Source organism: Zonotrichia albicollis, chromosome 8 (genome assembly GCF_047830755.1).
Source record: "Zonotrichia albicollis isolate bZonAlb1 chromosome 8, bZonAlb1.hap1, whole genome shotgun sequence".
Taxonomy (NCBI): domain Eukaryota; kingdom Metazoa; phylum Chordata; class Aves; order Passeriformes; family Passerellidae; genus Zonotrichia; species Zonotrichia albicollis.
The window spans coordinates 9,834,666-9,853,915 of NC_133826.1; the positions used below are offsets into that span (position 1 = coordinate 9,834,666).

At 38.8% G+C, this 19,250-nt stretch overlaps 1 protein-coding gene across 3 annotated transcripts in view; it reads left to right on the forward strand.

Moving 5' to 3' along the window:
* Window positions 1-19,250, forward strand: part of TESK2 (testis associated actin remodelling kinase 2) — a 77,283-nt gene that overhangs the window by 22,336 nt on the left and 35,697 nt on the right. For 2 of the 3 annotated variants that reach the window (XM_074545892.1, XM_005482210.4), the window contains exons 3-4: window positions 2,536-2,657; window positions 11,781-11,829. In XM_074545892.1, the coding sequence (XP_074401993.1) occupies window positions 2,536-2,657; window positions 11,781-11,829 (171 nt within the window). The remainder of the gene's footprint in view (window positions 1-2,535; window positions 2,658-11,780; window positions 11,830-19,250) is intronic. The other variant, XM_014263759.3, reaches the window with a different exon arrangement.

Genomic DNA, 19,250 nt, shown 5'->3' on the forward strand with positions numbered 1-19,250 from the left:
GAAGCATGCAGGATGCAGTGACCCAAAAAGTTACCCACCTTCTTTTCTGAGGTTTCCTTAGCTTAAGAAAAGCCATCTGAACAAGGAAAAAAAGTTCTGTGATAAATTCTGCTTTTACTTCAGAGTTGAGGCAAAAGAGCAGGAAATTTTGAAATGAAACTGAATGAATTGTAGGAATAGGCAAGAAATTAAGAGATAAGTGGCAGAGTTAATGAGAAGGCAAATACTGTTTAAGACCACATTCCATCTGAGTTCCTGATCACCTTCTGCCTGTATTCGTTCCTTTTTGGCAGACTTTGAAGCTTCTGTGTTGGTGGAAAGCTCGTTTCTGTTGAGAGCATCTCTGACTGTAGGAATTGTTGCTTCAATTTTTTTCCCTGAAAACCCCAGATTACTCCACCACAACACCCAAGATTTTGTCTCAGAGGAAGTGTGTTGATTTAGCTGCTGCTGTGTATAGGTTCAAAGCATAGTCCTTTTCTCTTTATTTAAATTTACATTGTTGAAGTTTTCTGAGTCTGTGAAAACATTTTAAACTTTTCCCCCCAACCCAAGGTATTACTTCTAGTGAAACTAAGGTATAACTAAAATATGTTTTAAAAGGCTCTGTGTAGACATTGACCTGTCCAACTTAGTTTATTCATTCAAATTGGCTGGATAAAATTAAAAGTTAATGAAAGTACACAACTGACACAAGAAACCTAGCAAGTAACAATAAACCTCATCAACTTAACATGCAATCATCCTGCTTAAAACCAATAAGCATGCCAAACAGGCAAGACAGGTTGTGTGGAGAATGATTCTCCATTATCTTGTTGTAATGCATTAAAGCTGTAGTTTGACCAGTTTTATTTTAAAACCAATATTACCACAGAAAGGAGGAGTGCCATGCTTGTGAACTTGCTGTTGGTTTCTACTCAGTGCTGGTTTCTGTATTCTTTTCCACCCCCTTTCCCTGATCCTTCTTGTTCTGGGATTACTGGGTGACTGTAGGTGAGGCATTTGAGGAGCTCTGTACATAAGCAGAGGGGAAGCAGGAGGAAAAGCAGCTGAGGGCTTTTTTTCTACTCAGTGCCTCGATGTTGTTTATCACACTCATCTGGGATGTTTCCAGTGCTACCCTATACCTGAAACTAGGACGGCAAGAGGCAATGTAGAAGTGTTAAGCCAGACACACACCTGAAACATGACACCCTTTCCTCCCTGTACATCTCTGTGCTGTATTGATGGGCTTCGTGTCTAGATGACAATGTTTCAGCTAAACATGCCCCTTCTTCTTGCAAATAGTGCTGTGCAAATAAAACTTGAAAATAGGTATCACTCGCTGCCTCAGAACTGCCAGGGAGGGAGCCTTACTTTCAAAACCCATACCTCATTTTCTTCTTGCATTGGCTTATCATGGATTCAGTTTTTCTTTCTGTAATTAACATATCATAGCTAAAGGAGCCTCTTACTGGAAAAGATGAATAGTCTTCTGAAATAAAAGCAGACAGACTGCTGTTGTTTAAAATGTAGGTAGTTTGTATGTACCTAAGTCATAATGTTGATTTCAGTTTTAAATTAGAAAGCTGATGAGTCTTAAATTCCTGTAACACAGACTTTCCTAAGCTAATCTCCATAACATGAATGAATTTGCCATGGGGGTAATTGAGTGTTTTGAGAAATGCATGTTTTCTATTTATGAGCTGCAGGTACTGATGTAGGAAGAAAATGGGAACATAATTTCCGTGAATACTCCCAGTATGTGTGTGGGAATGCCCAACTGCAAGGAGATTCAAAGGCTTGGCAAGCCTTTCACTATTGTGACAGCTCCTTTCTAATAGTAGCACACATCTACATTACACTTGACAGATGGGCTGGTCTGAGTAGCAAGTTAGAAATGGCCACAGCCCTGCATTTCTGCATGGGGAAAGCCATGCTGAACAAGGTGCTGGTGCTGTGCAGTTGCCAGAGAAATGCTCTTTTTCCTGCTGATGCTGTACAGCCACTGCTGCCACCCTGGGTGAGGTGATCTCCTGTGCAGGAACCTCTCTGCTTTGCTGCAGGGCTTGGCAGGAATGCTTGCAGTCCCCTGGATCATTGTCTATTTTCAGAAGTAAACACTGAGTACCTCCAAAATCTGCCTGTAGCTGTAAGCAGCAGGTCCTTGTATCACACATTCTGTGAACAATGACAGCAACCTCTGCAGGGGGAAAAAAGGGTATGGGTGGAATGAAAATAAGTTTCATAGGTCTTGGAGAGGGAAACTTTTTCTCTGTGTACAAACAGATGGCTTCCTTCACTTGTACTAAGGAGCTGATAGTTGGGGTTTTTTCAACTTCTCAAGCTTTCTGTCATCATGAGTTGTAAGAGAAGAGCAAAATGCCATTTCACATTTGTGTAGTATGCTTCTAGAAAGTCACCTGTGATAAAGACTGCAAAAATTGGTGTATGGATCACTTTTGTCATGAAGGATCTTTACATTGCACTACAACAATACTGGTTTCTTCAGTCTCTCATTTCATATCCTTACCATTTTTTGCTTCTGTTCAATAGGTAAGGCACAGAACTTCAGACCAGGTTATGGCTTTGAAGATGAACACACTGAACAGCAACAGAGCAAACATGCTGAAAGAGGTTCAACTTATGAATAGACTCTCACATCCGAACATCTTAAGGTACACTGGCTTTTTTCTGAAACATCTAGAGATAGGTTGTCTTTAGTAGGGCTCTCCTCTTTCCAATTTTTATTTAGTTAGTTTTTGTTGTAGGTTTATCTGTTCTGAATGTGCTAGGATCAATGGCTAATTTAATAGATGAATGGGAGGAAGAAGAAGACTTAAGAGAAAAAACCCAAACATGGACATAACTTTGGTATTTGGAGTTTGTCAGTAAAGAGTAACTTCTGTCATAGAAAAACAAGTGCTCACATTTTAAATTTCTAATGAATCAGTAAAGTGATATGAAAAGTGAAATTTGGCTTCTTGTTGTGAATTTAAGCTATTCAAATTTAACACTATTCAACTAACTTACTGTTACTAATCTTAAAATTAAACAATGCAAAATGCCATAGCTGTTCCCTAGTCTTAGGTCTGCTTCCTAGTTTTTGGGATTTTCTTATTGCAGTACTGCAAGGTGGGAAAAGAAGGACTGAAGAAAAGAAGCTAGAGTTGAACTAATCTAATTTATATGCTCCTGGAAGGAAAAGGGTAGTTCTTGCTTTGCATTAGATTACTGCATGCAAATCCAAGATGTTCCAAGGTGTATCTTGTTATTCCTTAAACCATTTTAGTCTTGGTTTCTCTTCTGTGGTGATGTGACAAGCAATTAACATAATTGGCTGAAGCCATAACATGATGAAGTTTGAAGCTGTGATGACAATGCCCCAAATGACAGTTCTGTAAGCTGCTGTTGCTCAGCTAGGATCCATTTCTGATCTCAGTTCTTTCTGAAAAGTTTTGGAGATACAGTGAACTCTGCTACTTCATTTCTTTTTCTTCACCATTCTGTTACATAGTCCAGACATAATTCTGATTCCTAAAATCCTTTATAACTGATTTTTCTGATCCTTGAAATCCTATCTCAGTCTTCATCAACTGATTTGTATCAATATTATCCTGTGTGTTTCCTTCAGTATTTATGAGGACACATAAATGTCAGAAGCTTTTGAAATACCTGTAAGGAGCATTCCATTACTTCATGTCTGTTTTCTATTATTCTTTTTCTTAAAACCTCAAAAAGCTGTGAATTTAAAGAATTCTTACTCCTTGTAAACTGTTTTGGTTTTATCATAATATATTTATTCAAGTGTTGTAGTCATCTATCCCTAAATGCAATTCCTAGTCTGTTTTCTCTGCTCCAAGGTGAGGTGTATTCCAAGCAACTCCTCCTTCTGTTTGTTGTTGTTCTTATATTTTTAATTTAAATTATATTATCTATCTGGTTATTTAGAATTCAGGGTCATTAATTGTCTTCTATTGATTCCCCACATTTTTCCTTCACTTCCTTTTTTTCTGAATCCTTTGATAAGCAGCATATGACCCTGGGACTGATAAAGCTGCTTTTCTAATAAGGTTTGTGGAAAGAGAAACTTTCCAAAGTAAAATTGTCATTGTCAGAATCATCAGGTCAGTACACTTCATCAGTTTCTTTATCAACTTTGTGTGGTTGGCAAATCTTATTAAAAAAAAAATCTAGCTCTACAGCTCTCTTCAAAATCAATAATTGAATTTGGGTTGAGATGAGGGAAAGTAGGAAAGGGATATATTGACAGGCCAAAAGCTTTCAGTTGTACTTAAATATAACCCTGCCCCCTCTTGAATGGGATTACAGAGGTGTTGCTGAGAATAAAAAATATTGTGCTCAGTCCTGAGTGACTCCTGAAATTTAGGTGTCTTGTGAAGTAAAAGAGATCATATTTGTGATGTACTGGTCCCCTCTGGCCTTGGAGCCTGTGAATAATTTGAAATCAGCAGTGTTACACAGATGGTCCTGAAGGAAGAACAATAATGTATTGATTTATGTATGAAGCAGAAAAGGAATTTCATTTGTTCTTCCAGTTATTACACATGATTGGCAGAGAATTCTTTTGTGCTCAAGTAAGCAGGTATGACTGAATACATCAGAATAAATTACTTAAATAGAAATTGTCTATCTTTGCACAGGTTGTTTAGAAGAATAAACTGTGTTTGATTTATGAATTGCTTGATTTGAGGCTTCTTCAAAAAAAAGCAGGCTCTGGTAAAATACTGCCTTTTTCTTATCTGTTAGGCAAGTCCCCTTGCTACAGGGAGCAGAGTTATTCTTACAGGAAATCCAAATGAGGAAACAGTATTTAGTTTTAGTTTTTTTTTTTTTTTACTGAATTATAATACACAGTAAAAACTACTATTTTTATGTGTAGGAGATAACTTTATGGTTTTATGTGTTAATTATGTGTCATTTAAGTTTTTGTCTAAATTTCACTGCAGTGTTTTCAATTTCTTCATGTCTGGGAGAAGATTTTGCCCCTCTTAAATGTTACCTGCCTATCTGTCTGTGTATACTTTTATATAAACACACACATGCAAGCCTCTCTATTTAGATTTCATAATTGTGTAAATCATTAGTGCTTCTGATAGTCTTGTGAAACAGCTGTTTCCCACTTTAGAAACACATAAAAATAATTAATGCTAATTTGCACTTAAAGTGGTGAGAGGTTGTGTTGCTTGTTTGACAACATTGTGCTGTCAGATAAGAGCAGCTGAGTTGTATTGCTGAGGGGTTTTTAGGAAAATGTTCTACAGCAACCTGTTCCCACTGAACCATTTTCTGGGATTATTGTTGGAAATTTTAAGGTTGTATTAGTATTTAAAGGGGATATCCTCTTCAAAGTAGTTCTAATATATAACTTTTCCTGGGGCTATGAGCTATCTCAGTTTGCTGTTAAATATTTTCTTCACCTAATTTCTTTCCTTTGAAGTTCTTCTGTGTTACTGAGTAAGGTGTTTTGTCACTAGCATCACTTCTCTATTGATTAGCCACTGGATCTCCTCCACATGCCTTGAAGGTGTCCTCTGGTTTTTACATAATATATTTCTGAGCTTCTTCATCTCCTCTGAGCTCTGGGGCAGCCTACTGTTAACTTGTACTGTAAACAAGTTTCTTTCCTTCCTGTTGCCAGCCAGTATGGATAGTAATGGGTTCTTAGGCTGAAACATTGAGATGACATTGTGCAGGGGTTTATTGAACCAGGTGAGGGCTGCAAGGTGCTCTGCCATCAAATGGCTTGTAGAATTATGGAACTGGATAAATACTGGCTTTACAGCCTCCAAAATCTGCTCTCAAGCCATCTCCACATGAGTAGGATAGCAAGTTCATGTTTTAGAAAGCAAATGTCAAATTCAGCAATGAGGCATTTATTTCAGTACACTAAAACCTTCCTGAAGCTGGGAGTGTGTTTTTGAACATCCTGATGAGGAATACCTCAGATTTCTTATTGAATCAGAGTTTTTGTTCAACAGCTCTTCTGTAGTTTGTATACCTAAGTGTTATGGAAAGAAGAGATTTCTTCTTCCTTGGAGTGCATTTTGTAGCCCAGAATCATCATTATCCTTTGGGTAATTAAAAAACCCACCCCTTTGTCTGTGCTCTGAAATATATAGGAGCTTTTTACAAGCTGTCAATTCCCATGTGCCCACAGTTAGCTTCAAGATGTTATTGTGAAGATTTTGGTACTTTTGCTGTTGATTGCACTGATGTGACTAATAATATTGCTGACTATTTGAAACTGCTTTTCCTTCTGTGCTGTCCATATCAACCTCTTTTCAGAGTTACAGGTGCTTTTTGAGGTTTTTATCCAGACTCTGGTCACTCTTCTGGAGTGTGAGTTTGTCACTAGTTGCTGACTCCCATTCCTGAGCTGAGTAGAGATTACCTAAAGGTGCATCTGTGTTTTACCTTACTGATGCTTTTGCACATCTTGAGATGGAATTGGGTGAAGGTGTTTCAGCTTCTCTTGGTGAGTTTCAGTTTTACGTGGTGAAGTACTGATCTGGGTATTTAGGCTTTAAAAGCAACAGGTTTTATTGGCCATGGAGCAAAAGGCTGACTTTAAATCTCCACACTCATTTCAGTATTTCTGCACTCAAATTCTGCCCTTGGCCAGCCATATAGATCCATCTTGATTAGAACAGAGATGTAAGTGAAGACTTTAGTTTTCACTTACCAAGCCCCCAGTAAGTCTGCTGTCCCCATGGTAGGATCATAAAGATTCCAGTGGTCAAATATATGTATATATGTAAGCTTTTAATGTATTTTCCATGAAGAAAATGAGAGGCTGCCCTCTATTACAGGATTTATTTTGGCAAAAAGTAGAACTTCTTTTTCAGTCTGTTAAGGATATTTTAGAATAGAAGACTCCAGCTCTTGCAGCTACACAGGCATGATGGTAAAAAATAGGGGATTTGGGAGTTTTTTTTGTCTGCCTTCCTCTTGTTTCCTATTTCAGCTAGCAGATGTGATTCTAGAGGCAGAGTAGGTGTTATCTACAATGTAGTAGCTTTTTATTCAGTCACTGTCTGGTGTTTATAACAAACTATGTATGAGACCTGCTTATCTTTCTGGTTTGCTGGTTTTTCCCCAGGGTCCAGGTTGGGGGCATTTTAGGAGTGGACAGGGCAGGCAGACAAATGGTGTTCAAGGAGTGTTTTCTTTGTTTCTACCATCAACCTCATCTCCTGTCTCCATCTCACTCCTGCATACGAGTTAAACATGGAGAGTTAAAATGCTTTTCTTGTTGTCTACATTTCTTCCTGCCTTGGCTGTGGGATGTGCTGGCTTTATCACATCTTCCCTCAGACAGATGGTGAGAGGAGGTTGGAAAAGTGAGCTGAGGTTGGGGTTTGTACCATGTGATGTTTACTATAGCCACTGTGATACAGGTTAGCTGATACATGGCAAGACTGTAATTGCTGCTGTTAGGGAAAACAGGAGTTTGGAACATTTCTCCACTTCCTTATTAGTTTGTGTCCTGTTTAAAGGGCAGTGCTGTTCAAGGGTTGGCTTAGATCAAGCACCATGGTTATGAAAGGTTGGTGTATGTAGATGTGTTGTAGATGTGCTCTACCATTTTGTTACTTTCCTGAATGCTGATGTGCTGCTGTAGTCATGGGTTTTCACCCAAATCAAAGTAAGAAAATTGGTCTGGAAGGACTCAAGAAATCTTCATCCTTGTGTCCTGAGCTTGGGAGCCTTCAGTCTGAGAGACCTGATAGCTTTTTTTTGTGGTAATATCTTACAGATGTGTTTTTCTCATATAAATGAAGTGGTGTGCTACCAATGATTCTCCATCTCTTGTGCTGTCTCTTAAATTGGTGTATCTTCAATTTTGAGGTAGAATTTCAGTCTTTAATATCACTATTGTTTGCATGAAAAAGTATTTCTTTATTTGATCTGTACCTTGGGGACTTAATTTAAAACATTCTGTACACAGCAAGTCTTAGCTCATGTTTTAAGCGTTCTCATGGGAGCACTTGGAGGTATTGCTGCATGTTTGGCTGTGAGCATGCAGGCAGATTGACTCATTGATTAAATCCACCTTCTTGTGTGTGCAGCACACAAGTAAGCACACTGTGTGCATATTCCATGAACTCCTTTCAAGGAGAATTTTATTTCATCCCCTTTGAGACAAATCTATCACCCTGGGAACACAATACCAGGGATTTCTTTTTGTGTGTAGTTTTATCCTTTCAAACCTTCCTTTTGGTAAAATTGCTTGTGATGGACTTTGTTACAATAGCCAGAAGGTTGGATTTTGTCTTTTAACATCCTTTGTCCTGTACTGAACAGTGCTTTAACAGGAAAGAAAATTGCTTTTTCTTCTCTTTGCGTAACGTGGTTATCAAAAAGGAGTATTTTAGAAAAACAGTGTACAAGGCACCAGAAGAGAGGCTGTACATGTTGTGTGTAATATGTTACAGAAATTATAGCTTAAATGCCTTACCTCTTCTAGAATCAAGATGCAAGTGTAGAAAACTTAAAATACATTTTTAATCTAGCATGGCTCCTAAACCATTAAGGAGGGCCTTAATGCAGACTTAATATCTTTATTTGCCCTCTTCCTTCTCCAAGTCAGTGCAATGAAAAAAGCATGTGTCTTTTCTGACCTTTTGTTACTGAGCCTGTACTAGAGGCTTTTGCATTGGTGTGTTTGGTTTGTTTCTTTTGTTTAATGTTATCAAAGTGCTGAATTTTCTCATACAAGCAGTAAATTTTTGAGGGCATCAATTTCTTTTGTTGAACTGTAGCTGCCCCAGGTTTATCCACTGAGCAGGAATGTGTCCCAGTGAAGTTCTTTTAACTGGAAGCATGTGTTCAGTGTCTGGATATCCACAGAAGCTGTGTGATCTGGATATTAGTTTTGTTTGATAAATTAAGGCAAAGATTTCAGACTGAAGCTGCAGTATTTAGTTATTTAGTCTCCCTTTTTTTTTGTCCAGGATTTTCTCCCTTGCCATCTGACTGAACTGAAAGTAGTTTGTGTAACCACTGTGAAGGACTAAGAAATATCCAGACTTCTCTTGGTTTTCTTTAGAAGGACAGTTTTACCAGATTGATTGTTTATAAAATGAGATTTCCAACATGTGTATAGATTGCTGACATTTGTTAGAAAGCATTTGATAGTGGAAATGTGCTGCACTGTATTTAGTTGAGTGGACTCAAGTATCATCCTTTCTATTTGCAGCTTCCAGGAAAATTTTTCCAGCCAGATTTTGGAAGTGTTTCAGCTTGCTGATAAGGCCAGATACACTGTCTTGAAAATAAACTTCCTTAAATCTGCAAATGATCTCCTGTTTTGTGGATGATTGGCCTATTGGAGCTCCTTCCAGCTCGAAATGCTTATAGGAAGTGTAACCTTTGGCTGACAAGACATTCTGCTGAAGTTCACCTACAAGCACATTTTGGCTCAGGAGACAGTGTGTCTAGCCAACAGGAATAATCTCAGCTGTGCTGGACCAGCATGTCAGCTTCCTATCCACACAGCTTGGAATCTCATCTGGGGCAATCTCAGAAATTGAAACCATGTTAAATCTTGCTTGGTAATTGTATTTCCCAGTAGCAGCTGGGTGTATTAGCTTTTAGTGAAAATCCTTTCCAACAATGTCTTGTAGCAGTTCTTGGCTTAACCAAGTGGCTTATTATTGCCTGATAAAACAGCTAAGCAGAAGTTTTCCAGAAATTTGGATTGCTAGAGGTCTGTTCTATCAATCTGTTTTCCAGAGCCTGAAAACTGAGATTCATTCACACAAAGTTTAAATGGCTTCAGTATGTTGCTTGTAAGCTCATTAATTGTGTCTTTATCAGTGTATTTGGTTTCTCTTTTCCTGGGTAATAGTTTCTAAATATGTGGGATTTATAAATGTCTCTTTATGTCCAGCTTTTTTTCCATGAGATCATGATATGGAGCTTTGCTTTTTGATTTTTGATTCTTAGCAGAAATCCTAAGCATGTGAGAAGTTTTCAACTCTTACTCTTGGTGACTTGATTCAATGTGTCTTTGCTGCCTTAAGCGTAGGTTCACAAAGGTAATGAATATGTTTCTATTGAGACTTCTCTTGACCAGAACAGATGAAAACATTATTTTAAATTACTTAATCTCAGTTTTTGTTGAATGAAAATATTGCCATAGCGGGTTAACTTTGTGTAGTTGATAGACAAGATAGTGCTTTGGAAAGTTGTCTTATAGGGAAAGTAATATATTGGAATTGGTTACTTTCCATTTTTGCTTGTGAAAAAAGCCATTAACACCATGCCTGATAGCTCTGGAGCCTTTCAGAATGAACTAAGAAATAGATTTATGCTCTGTAGAAGTCTGGGTTTCTTCATCTCAGGAAGTTTAAGTTGTCAATTTCTTTAAAAAATTATTCATATGTTGATTGCTGTATGAAGCGAAACTCTGAGCAATGCTTTGTGTACGTGCTACATCTAAAAGAAGCTTCCCTTTCTCCTGAGGGCCTGATCATCCCCTGTGATTCCACTTTAAACAAGAGCAATTGGATTTTCAGTGTCTCTCAAGTTAAAAGTCCTATATTCAAGGAGTATTGTTTGAGTGTTTGAGGTGAGAGCAGGCAGTAGAAGTTTTAATTCAAGCCTTGCTACTTCTTGGGTTATAAAAACAGATTTCCACAGCTCAGATTATGCAAAGGACCTTACCTATATTATTTTGCTTTGGCTGCTTGTAATTTACCAGTCAGCTGTTAGACAAGAGAACAGTGAGGATCATTCATTTCTTCAAAAGCAGCTTAGCTGAACTAGCACTACATGTCTTGCATCATTTTGTATTTAAATTCGGAAGTGTTTCAGGATATAAAAGGTCCTTTTCCTTTGAGTTGTTGTCCACAACATTCCTGTCACATTTAATGATATCATACCTGTCTACCTCTTACTTGCAAAATGGAAATTTCTGAGTGTTATGGAAATGACAGACGGCTTGATTTTGCTTGCTGAGACCAAAATTTAAATGCTAAAACTGAGAATTAGTTCATCTATAAAGAGTGAACACTTGAACTGTGTTTAAAATTGCAGCTTTACTGAACTTTTTAATGGGAGATGTTTGCTAGTAGAGTTAATTTTACATTAAGTTCAGCTTGTATGGTGGTGAAAATGAGCTTATAGTTGTTTATGGCACATTCTGTTGCTTTCCAGAGAAACCAAGGGTGGCAATCATTACTATTAACAGCAGGAGTCTGAAAATTGTGCAGTGTAGGTAACACTTGTGGAATGTGTCTGTACTGGATACTACTGAAACCTGCTTCTGTCCCAGTGTTGCAAAGAGGAGTTTGGGGAGAGGAAGTATACATTGCATATGTGCCCTCGTATTCCTGAGTGGCTAAGAATGGGATAGGAGGAAACATCTTTATGCTTAAACAGCAAAATGCAGAGGGAAGTAATTTTCTGTTTATGCAGACCAACAGTGGATTACTTGGCTTAAACTTCCTTAAAATAGGACTCTGAGACTGTTCCCTTCTGCATAAATCATTATATGTTGGCCTTTGCTTATAGTTAAATTAATAACTTTCCATTTTGAGGCTGAGCTGTCTCCTGTGCTGTCTTGGAACTGCTAATTCAAATTATATTGTAGTGTAGATACATAATTTTTTGTACTGAGATGTTTAAATAATCAGTAGTGAGGTATGCAGTGTCTGTGAGGCTGAATTTTTTTTCTTTCCTCCTTTTTCGGTGTATCCTATATTAGTTTTTTAAAGAACAAAAAGAGGGGGGGAAAAAAGCCCAAACCACTTTTCTTTTCTTGTTTCTTGTAGGTTTATGGGTGTCTGTGTGCATAAAGGACAGCTGCACGCTCTTACTGAGGTAAGACTATTTCATAATATACATACTGAATATGAAATATCCAGTTCTCAGGACAGATCCTGCAATTGCCATTCACCTTGAGTGAGGGTTTTTCTATGGTGACTGGTGAGTTGATCACTCACTATTTGCTATGTTAAGGGAAGGTTGCAAAATCAGCCCTCAGAGCTCCACTCACAGCCCTTGTATGTCTTTTCTCCTCAGAAGCACTTACTGAAGTAAAAAAAAAAAATCACAGTAAGAACATAAAACTTCACTGATAACGTTCTAAATGAGAGATGTGCGTTACCATTGAGCTGCCCCTAAATATTTGTTTCAGTGACATTGCATTAAATATGGGTCTCATTAGAGTCTCATTAAAAATGACTTAAATACAATGCAATTGTATTTAAGTCTCATTTATACTCCAGTTGTACATTTCACAAGTGAATCAATAACGTTTCAGCTGGGTCGTTATTGTATTCACTCCCTCTCACTTTCATATTACGGCTTAATCTGGGTCCCATAAAAAGGAATTATTTCGTTGCCCAAGATCTAGGTATCAAATAAGCTGAAGTTTCCATTCATATGTTCCCACCCTGCTTTATTGGGTTGTTTGTTAAATCCCCCTGTACTGCTCAGAAAAAACAAGAATATTCTCTTGTTAGGAATAGTGCTGCCTGTTTAGAGTCAAAATCAATAAAATGCTTTGCCTGTTGAATTAGTTTGAGTACTGACTAAAAGGAAACTCGTGGTTGGTAAAGTTAATGTTTCTTATTTACTTCTGTTTTGTAGGAACTCCTCAATTAAAAGATTAACCCTTTCCCACCCTCCCAAAGACAAGTCTGTTATTAATTAGCAATTTAAGCAGGTTCCTGGTATGGTGTGCTTGCCAAGAACTGCTGTAAAATGAGGAGGCTGAGGAGCTGTATGCCAATTAGCAGGACATGTGTCACCATCACTTGCTGGAACTTACAGATGCCTCTCTGAGGCAAAGATGCACATATGTGGGCAGTGAATTTCTTCGCCTTCTGGGGTGACAGTGTTGCAGTTCTCATTCTAGCTGCTGTTGCAGAGATGCACTCTGGTTCAGTGTCTGTATGTCTAGTGGAGCAAAGGTAAAGACACTTCCAGAAATTTCAAGATACAGCACAAGTGCGAGCACTTTGCCATGCGAGGGACAGTTTATTTGATTTAGTCTTTCTGGTTTTTTTTTTTTCTCCTCCCTGTGCTCAGTAGAGGAAACATTCCTAAGATGGCTGATCAAGTTATTCAGGCTGGCTTTGCTAACATTATTGCTGATTTCTTTTGGTTATCTGGTAAATTGAAACAGCCATTCCACTCACTGAACATTATCGTAGAAGAGGTGGAGCTTCATAGTGCTTTATTGTACTAAAACTTGGAAGATTTTACTCAATGTGGGGTTTTTTTTTGTTTGGTTATTTTTTTCCCTTCCTTCACAGCAGTTGCTTACCATTTAAATAACCCTCCCCACCCAAAAAGCCAAGAAAATGAAAACAGCACAGATGCTTCCTCATAGTGAGCTAACTTTGTAGCTGCTGCTTTGTTCAGCTATTTTTGAGTTCTTGGCAAGCAAATAAATCTAAGAAAGACTTCAAAGAATAACTTTTTATAGTTATAATTCAGAATAACAGAAGAGATTCCTGAAGCATCTTGAGACCAAAAAGGAAAAGAAGTTTACTGCAACATTTTGAGAAACAGAATAGCTTTAGTGACATTATGAAAGTGTAATTAGTGATTACTGCTTCTGTGGACAAAGGTGAGCATTTAATGCCCTCAATAGGAAAATGACAGAAATTAATGTTATAGGAAATCCACACACGATTTTGCCCAGTAACATAACTACTCTTTGATTTCAGAGAGCTTTTAAAAGTAAAAAACTGTATATGCTCCAAGTGGTGGAAGTGTCTTTTCTGGCAACAGTAGTAGCATTTTTCATCTTCAAGTGTGTGTAGAGTAATAGCTGAATTATGAAGGCTTGTGGAGGTTGGAGAAGGGGGCTGAAATGAAAAGCTGAAGGAGTTATTAGTAAGACAAGCAGGGTGAATCACCAGCTCAAATATAGCCCAGGAGGATAAACAAACTGGCCACTGTCTCGTGGCTTTTTTCAGCCTGTGGTCCACAAAGGTGGTCTCCTTGCTCCCAGTGCTCAGCATAATTGACACCAGCCTGGCACTGCCAGTGCTCAGAACTTCTGCCAGGGTTTCAGTTCTTTGCAGATGAAACTGTTGATTCAGAGGCCCATTGGTCAATAGGTGTCTGAGTCACTGCAGGGAGAGTCCTCTGGCAATTGCCTGTGCTGGACCTGTTCTGTAATGAGTTTAATTATCCCTTCTTGTGTTTTGAGAGTGCAGTTGATGATATGCCTATGTATGAGGGATGCAGCACCACTGAGAGCTTATGTCTGAGGGCAGCATGATGGGAAATCATGTTTATTTTATATATGTACATGTTTCCATAACAGAAGAAGTTGAGAATTTGTGCCAAGTGTTTGGGGACTGGATTTAGACAACTTGTGCTATTAACAGGCAAGGCAACCTCAAATGGTGTTAGAAGAGCACTGAGGATTTTTGTAAGCCTGTTAAGGGGCTACATTAGGAATATGCAGCCCTTTGTTATTGGAAGGCAGAGTTTGAAGCATTACAGATTTCTTTTCTTGCATGTTTGCAGATACAGGAGGCTTAAACACAGGGGTAGATCATGCAGAGCAGGTTTTTGCCTGAGGAAGGTGTTGATCCTGTGTATGCCTTGGGATTTTCCCTTTTGGCAGCATTTTGTGTTGATTTAATTTTCCTGTCTCAAGTGGCTTTTGTTTTTAAAACTCTTGAGCAAGAGGCAGTTTCTGTTTGTTTTGGTTTTTTTTTTTCAAAATAAGAATGGAAATGTTTAATTATAGACTGCACTAGGACTTTGGCCTTGTTCTGAATCCACAGTCTTATCAGTTTTGATAATCCAATTTTTTTTTTTAAGTTCTCAAGCCAGAAGCTATGGTATGTGCCTCTTCTGCAGTAATTCAATATCCTTAGATTGACAGAACAGCTTAGGCTGCCAAGGACCTCTATCCCTGCAAGCACTGAGTTAAGAAACATTTAAGGAAAGCAGAGTAAATGCTTTAATGGGTGTATCACCCAAATGAGCTGGCAGGCATTAGACTGCCTCACTAATGTTGAGCTCATGAGCACAGATTTGCCATGCTTGTTTTCTCTAAAACCAGAAACTGGCTATTCCTTTCTCAGCATTCAGCTTTCATCTGAAGCTGCTGGTTTGTTTCTTTAGCTGCAGGGATCTGCAGTGCTTCCTGCTGTACTCACATGCCTCTCCAAACTCATTTCAGCCTTTCCCTCAGGCCTCTCTGTGTTTTCCAGCCACTTTCCTAATCTGACAACTCTCTTCACTTCCATTTCCTGGCACACAGCAGTATCATAAGTCTGGAGAAACTTGCAGAGTAGCAGAGTCTCTGGTGTCAGCATGAGATGCTGCAGAGCTTTGAGAGGCCAGCTCAGCACTGCTGCCAGGTGAGCAGACAGACAGACAGTGTGTGCTCAGGGGACATGGAGCCTGAGCCATGGGGAGCAGCCATGGCTCAATAGCAGTTGTGTATGATTTTATCCCATACACATCTGTCATGGAATGGCTGCATGGGCAAACATCCATCTTAGATGGAAGACAAACAAATTTGTGTGTTGTATGTTTTATAGGCCTGTGCTATTATACTGAAACAGATAAGGTAGCAGCATAAAGTCTAGCATATAAAAGCCACTTAATCCCTTCTTGCAGATCCTGAATTGTTTGTTGAACTCAGTTGAACAGGTTTATCTGAATTTCTAAGAGACAGGTCAGGCTAAAATCTGGTTATAATTAGATGTATATTTATATATGCACAGAATGAATCATACAGCTTGATAATTCCTTCTGGAAGGAAATGAAAGCCTTGGCAGTTGTGTGTATAGAAGATGAAGAATGGAAAGTTATTGTGTGTTGATTGGGATATCTTGAAATTGCAGTGCTTCAGGGACAATAGTTAATTGTTGCAACAGAAGTTTTATGACTATTAATTCATACTGGGTGATAGTAAAAATGTGTGCAAATGCACTGCTGCCACAGTCTGATTGCTCAGTGTGGGATCTTGACATGCAGTGGAACTTCCTCAGGCAGAGAGCAGGGCTGTTGCAGTGTGATAGGAGTGTGTGGTAGGTGATGGAGGGGAAGGACAGAGTTATTTCAGCAGCAGCTGTGGGAGCTGAGAGCTGTCTGAGATGCTCTCCTGAAGCCTTTCACACTTGCTCCTTGCTGGTGAATGGCAGAGTCAGACTCAGGGAGCACCACAGCAGATGGCTGGGCTGGGATCAGAAGCACTCAGTGTAGCTGGGCAGCCATGGATTTCAGGGGCTGTTACATATGGCAGTGGGGAGAGTGCTAAAGCTGTAATGAAAATGCCAATGTCCTTTGAAGAGAGAGGGTTGTTTTAAATAAATTCTTTGGTGATAACTGAGAACTTCCCTTCTTTGCTTTCCTTCTCAAGAGCAATAATGTAAGTAAACAATAAATGCAATTAGTGGCGTTTCGGATTTTTGGAGACCTTCCTTTTTCAGCATTTTTTCTTTTTTACTTGTGGAGATAGCACTAATTAGAAAGAAAAAAATATTGAAAGCTTAAAAATCTCAGAATTGTTTCAGTGGTGCTGAGTTGCCCTTTTACAAGGACTAGAAGGTAAGTTCTTCAAGTGGGAAGGTTCTTCTTATATACATCTTTCACAAGCAGAGTAGATGATTAAAAGTATTTCATTCTTCTTTCTTTTTTCCTCCCCTGAGTTCTTGGTTATTTTCCTGTAGCAGGCCTTTGACTCTAGAATGGAGAAAACCAGACTGACATCACTTAGGTCTCTTCTTCTGAAGCTCTGTGCTACAGCTAATGTTCTAGTAGTAAATGTATATAGTCATATATTGCCTTCCAGATGGAAATTGCACACTTGTGATAGTTTTAAAAAGGCCTGAAATACCATTCCTTCCCTGCTCTCTCCTTTCCTCATCTCCTGTAAGACTCTCTAATCCCTACTTTTGTTCCACCAGTGTGATTCATACTGTTTGAGTAACTTTAGTTTTACTCATGTAGCACTACAAATATTTAACTGAGCTTTGGTGCTGGCAGTAGGCTGTCAACTCTGGGGAACTTGGGGTCTTTGGAACTGTAGTTCCTATTAGCAGTTGTTCTGCAAATATTTCATGCAGCAAAGGAATTGTTCCTGCTTTAGGTATTACCTGTTTACCAGCTGACATTCAGTTCCTGGTGGTATTTCTAAAAAAAAACTAAAACCAAGAAACAAACAAAAAAAAACCACCCAAAACAAAGAATAGCTGTGGTATGAAGTTGGTAAGCCTGAACTTAGAGACAACTGAAGAGAAAATTAGTTGTGCTTAAGGTAGCACCAAGTAGAAAAATAAAAGAGTTTAAAGGACTCTCATTTTCATCCTGTTAGAAAATATTACTTATGCTGTCCAGTTTCTAAAAAACCCCAACAATTCAGAGGTTTATTAAGGAAGTCCTTGAATTCATGTTGTACCTAATGTGTTCAATGAAGCCATTCTGAGTAGAGGCTCCCAGATCAGTTTGTATTCCTTGATATCTTGTACTTACTAATGCTTGTGCATTATCTCCCCTTGCTTATTGAAATATTTCCTAGACACTTTATATGGTCCTTCTGACTGAAGTATTGGAAAAAGAAAACTCAAAAGGAGGAGGAAAAAAGCAGAGAGGTGGGAGAACTCTAAAGATAATTTTGTCCTTTATCTCTTCTCAGATTTGGGACCTAATTCTGCTCCAGTTTGGTCTCATTTGCATACATAAGGCATCTTCCTTGAATGTGTCAAGGTCTTGGGCAGTATGTAAAATTGTTTTATTGTTTGGTGGCACTGGTCACTGCTTTGACTTTCTGGAGAAACAAATGAGCAATGGTGCAAGCTTTCTCTTGGATGTTTCTGTTTACACCTCAGAAGATACAGAATATACCTGTTAATTCTAAATATCTTGATACAGAAGAGTGTAAAGAGGGCATTTACTTTGGAGTGACTTTAAAAAAAACGATTATCATGCAATGATGACAAATGATCTTTCAGATGACTTCCAACAACTGACAGCCAGAATTTTTAAATGCTTCCTGGCTGTAGGATGCAGCTGAAGGGCTGTGGTTTAAACTTAATAAGAACTCAAAGTATGCATGAAATTCTGCAGATTAAATTTATCCTTGTGATCTCTCAGCCAATGAATAACATGACCTGTGGATTAATGCTGTAATAAACCTCTGCTTGCAGGCTCTATCCTCTTTTTCTGTGGTTCAGATACTTTTTGTAGCATTAATTGGAGCTACAGCTTCACTTTATGAATGAAGAATGCTTTCAATGGTGCTGTGTTAGTGCTGGAAGGTAACTGCACAGGCAATCTGGGCCACCAGAGGTATAAAACCCAAGCACCAGAAGAGTAAGTTTAGCCCTATTGAAAGTGTTTCAGAGGTATTGGGTCCTCTGCTAAGTTATGGTTATTTTATATCTTTCCTGTAATGAACTCAAGTTTAAGACCTGGATAAATTTGGTTGCAGGAATATATGCTGTGATGATGAGAATGGTTATGTGGTATAAAACTAGAAGCATCTGTTGCTATTATTTATTTGCCTTTTTTGCTGCTTTTGTTGTAAGACTGGAAGTCCAGCCAACACATATCTATGTTATTTCCTCTGTTAATTTGCTTGTTTGGGTTGTTTAGCTTTTCCCTTACAGGAGTCATTAAGAGTTAGACCTTGCATGTACTTGCCTCAGGGTCAACAGAAAACCTTTTACTCAGAGCCCAGGGATTTGACCTCTAGAGAAGAGTAGTGGTAACCTTGTCTGATACAGCAGTGGTTGCACTCCCCATTAATGACTGTGTGAGCTATCACTGTAGGGCCTGAGAAGAGCAAGGTCATGGCAGCAAAAATAGGGTTTAAAGCAGAATGGGGAAATAGCTCAGGTATTAGGAAGACTAGGCTAGTCTGTACTGTAAAAGGTGAGAAATCATTCCATTTCATTGGCACTATTTTTTCCAGCACTAAATTGGAATTAATAGATCATGAGATGTCTCTTAGGGCTGTTTGCTGTCTGTGTAGTGGTTTTTTTACAGAATGGTTGAGGCTGGAAGGGACCTCTGGAGGTCACCTGGTCCAACCTCCCTGCTCAAGCAGGGCTGGCTGGGGCTGGTTGCCAAGGCCTGGTCATGGAATCACAGAATGGTTTGTGTTGAAAGGCACCTTGAAAGATCATTTTGCTCAAATTCCCCTGCCATGGACACAGACAGCTTCCAATAAACCATGTTGCTCAAAGCCCCATCCAGCCTGGTCTAAAACACTTCCAGGGATGGGGCATCCACAGCTGCCCTGAGCAGCCTGTGCCAGTGTC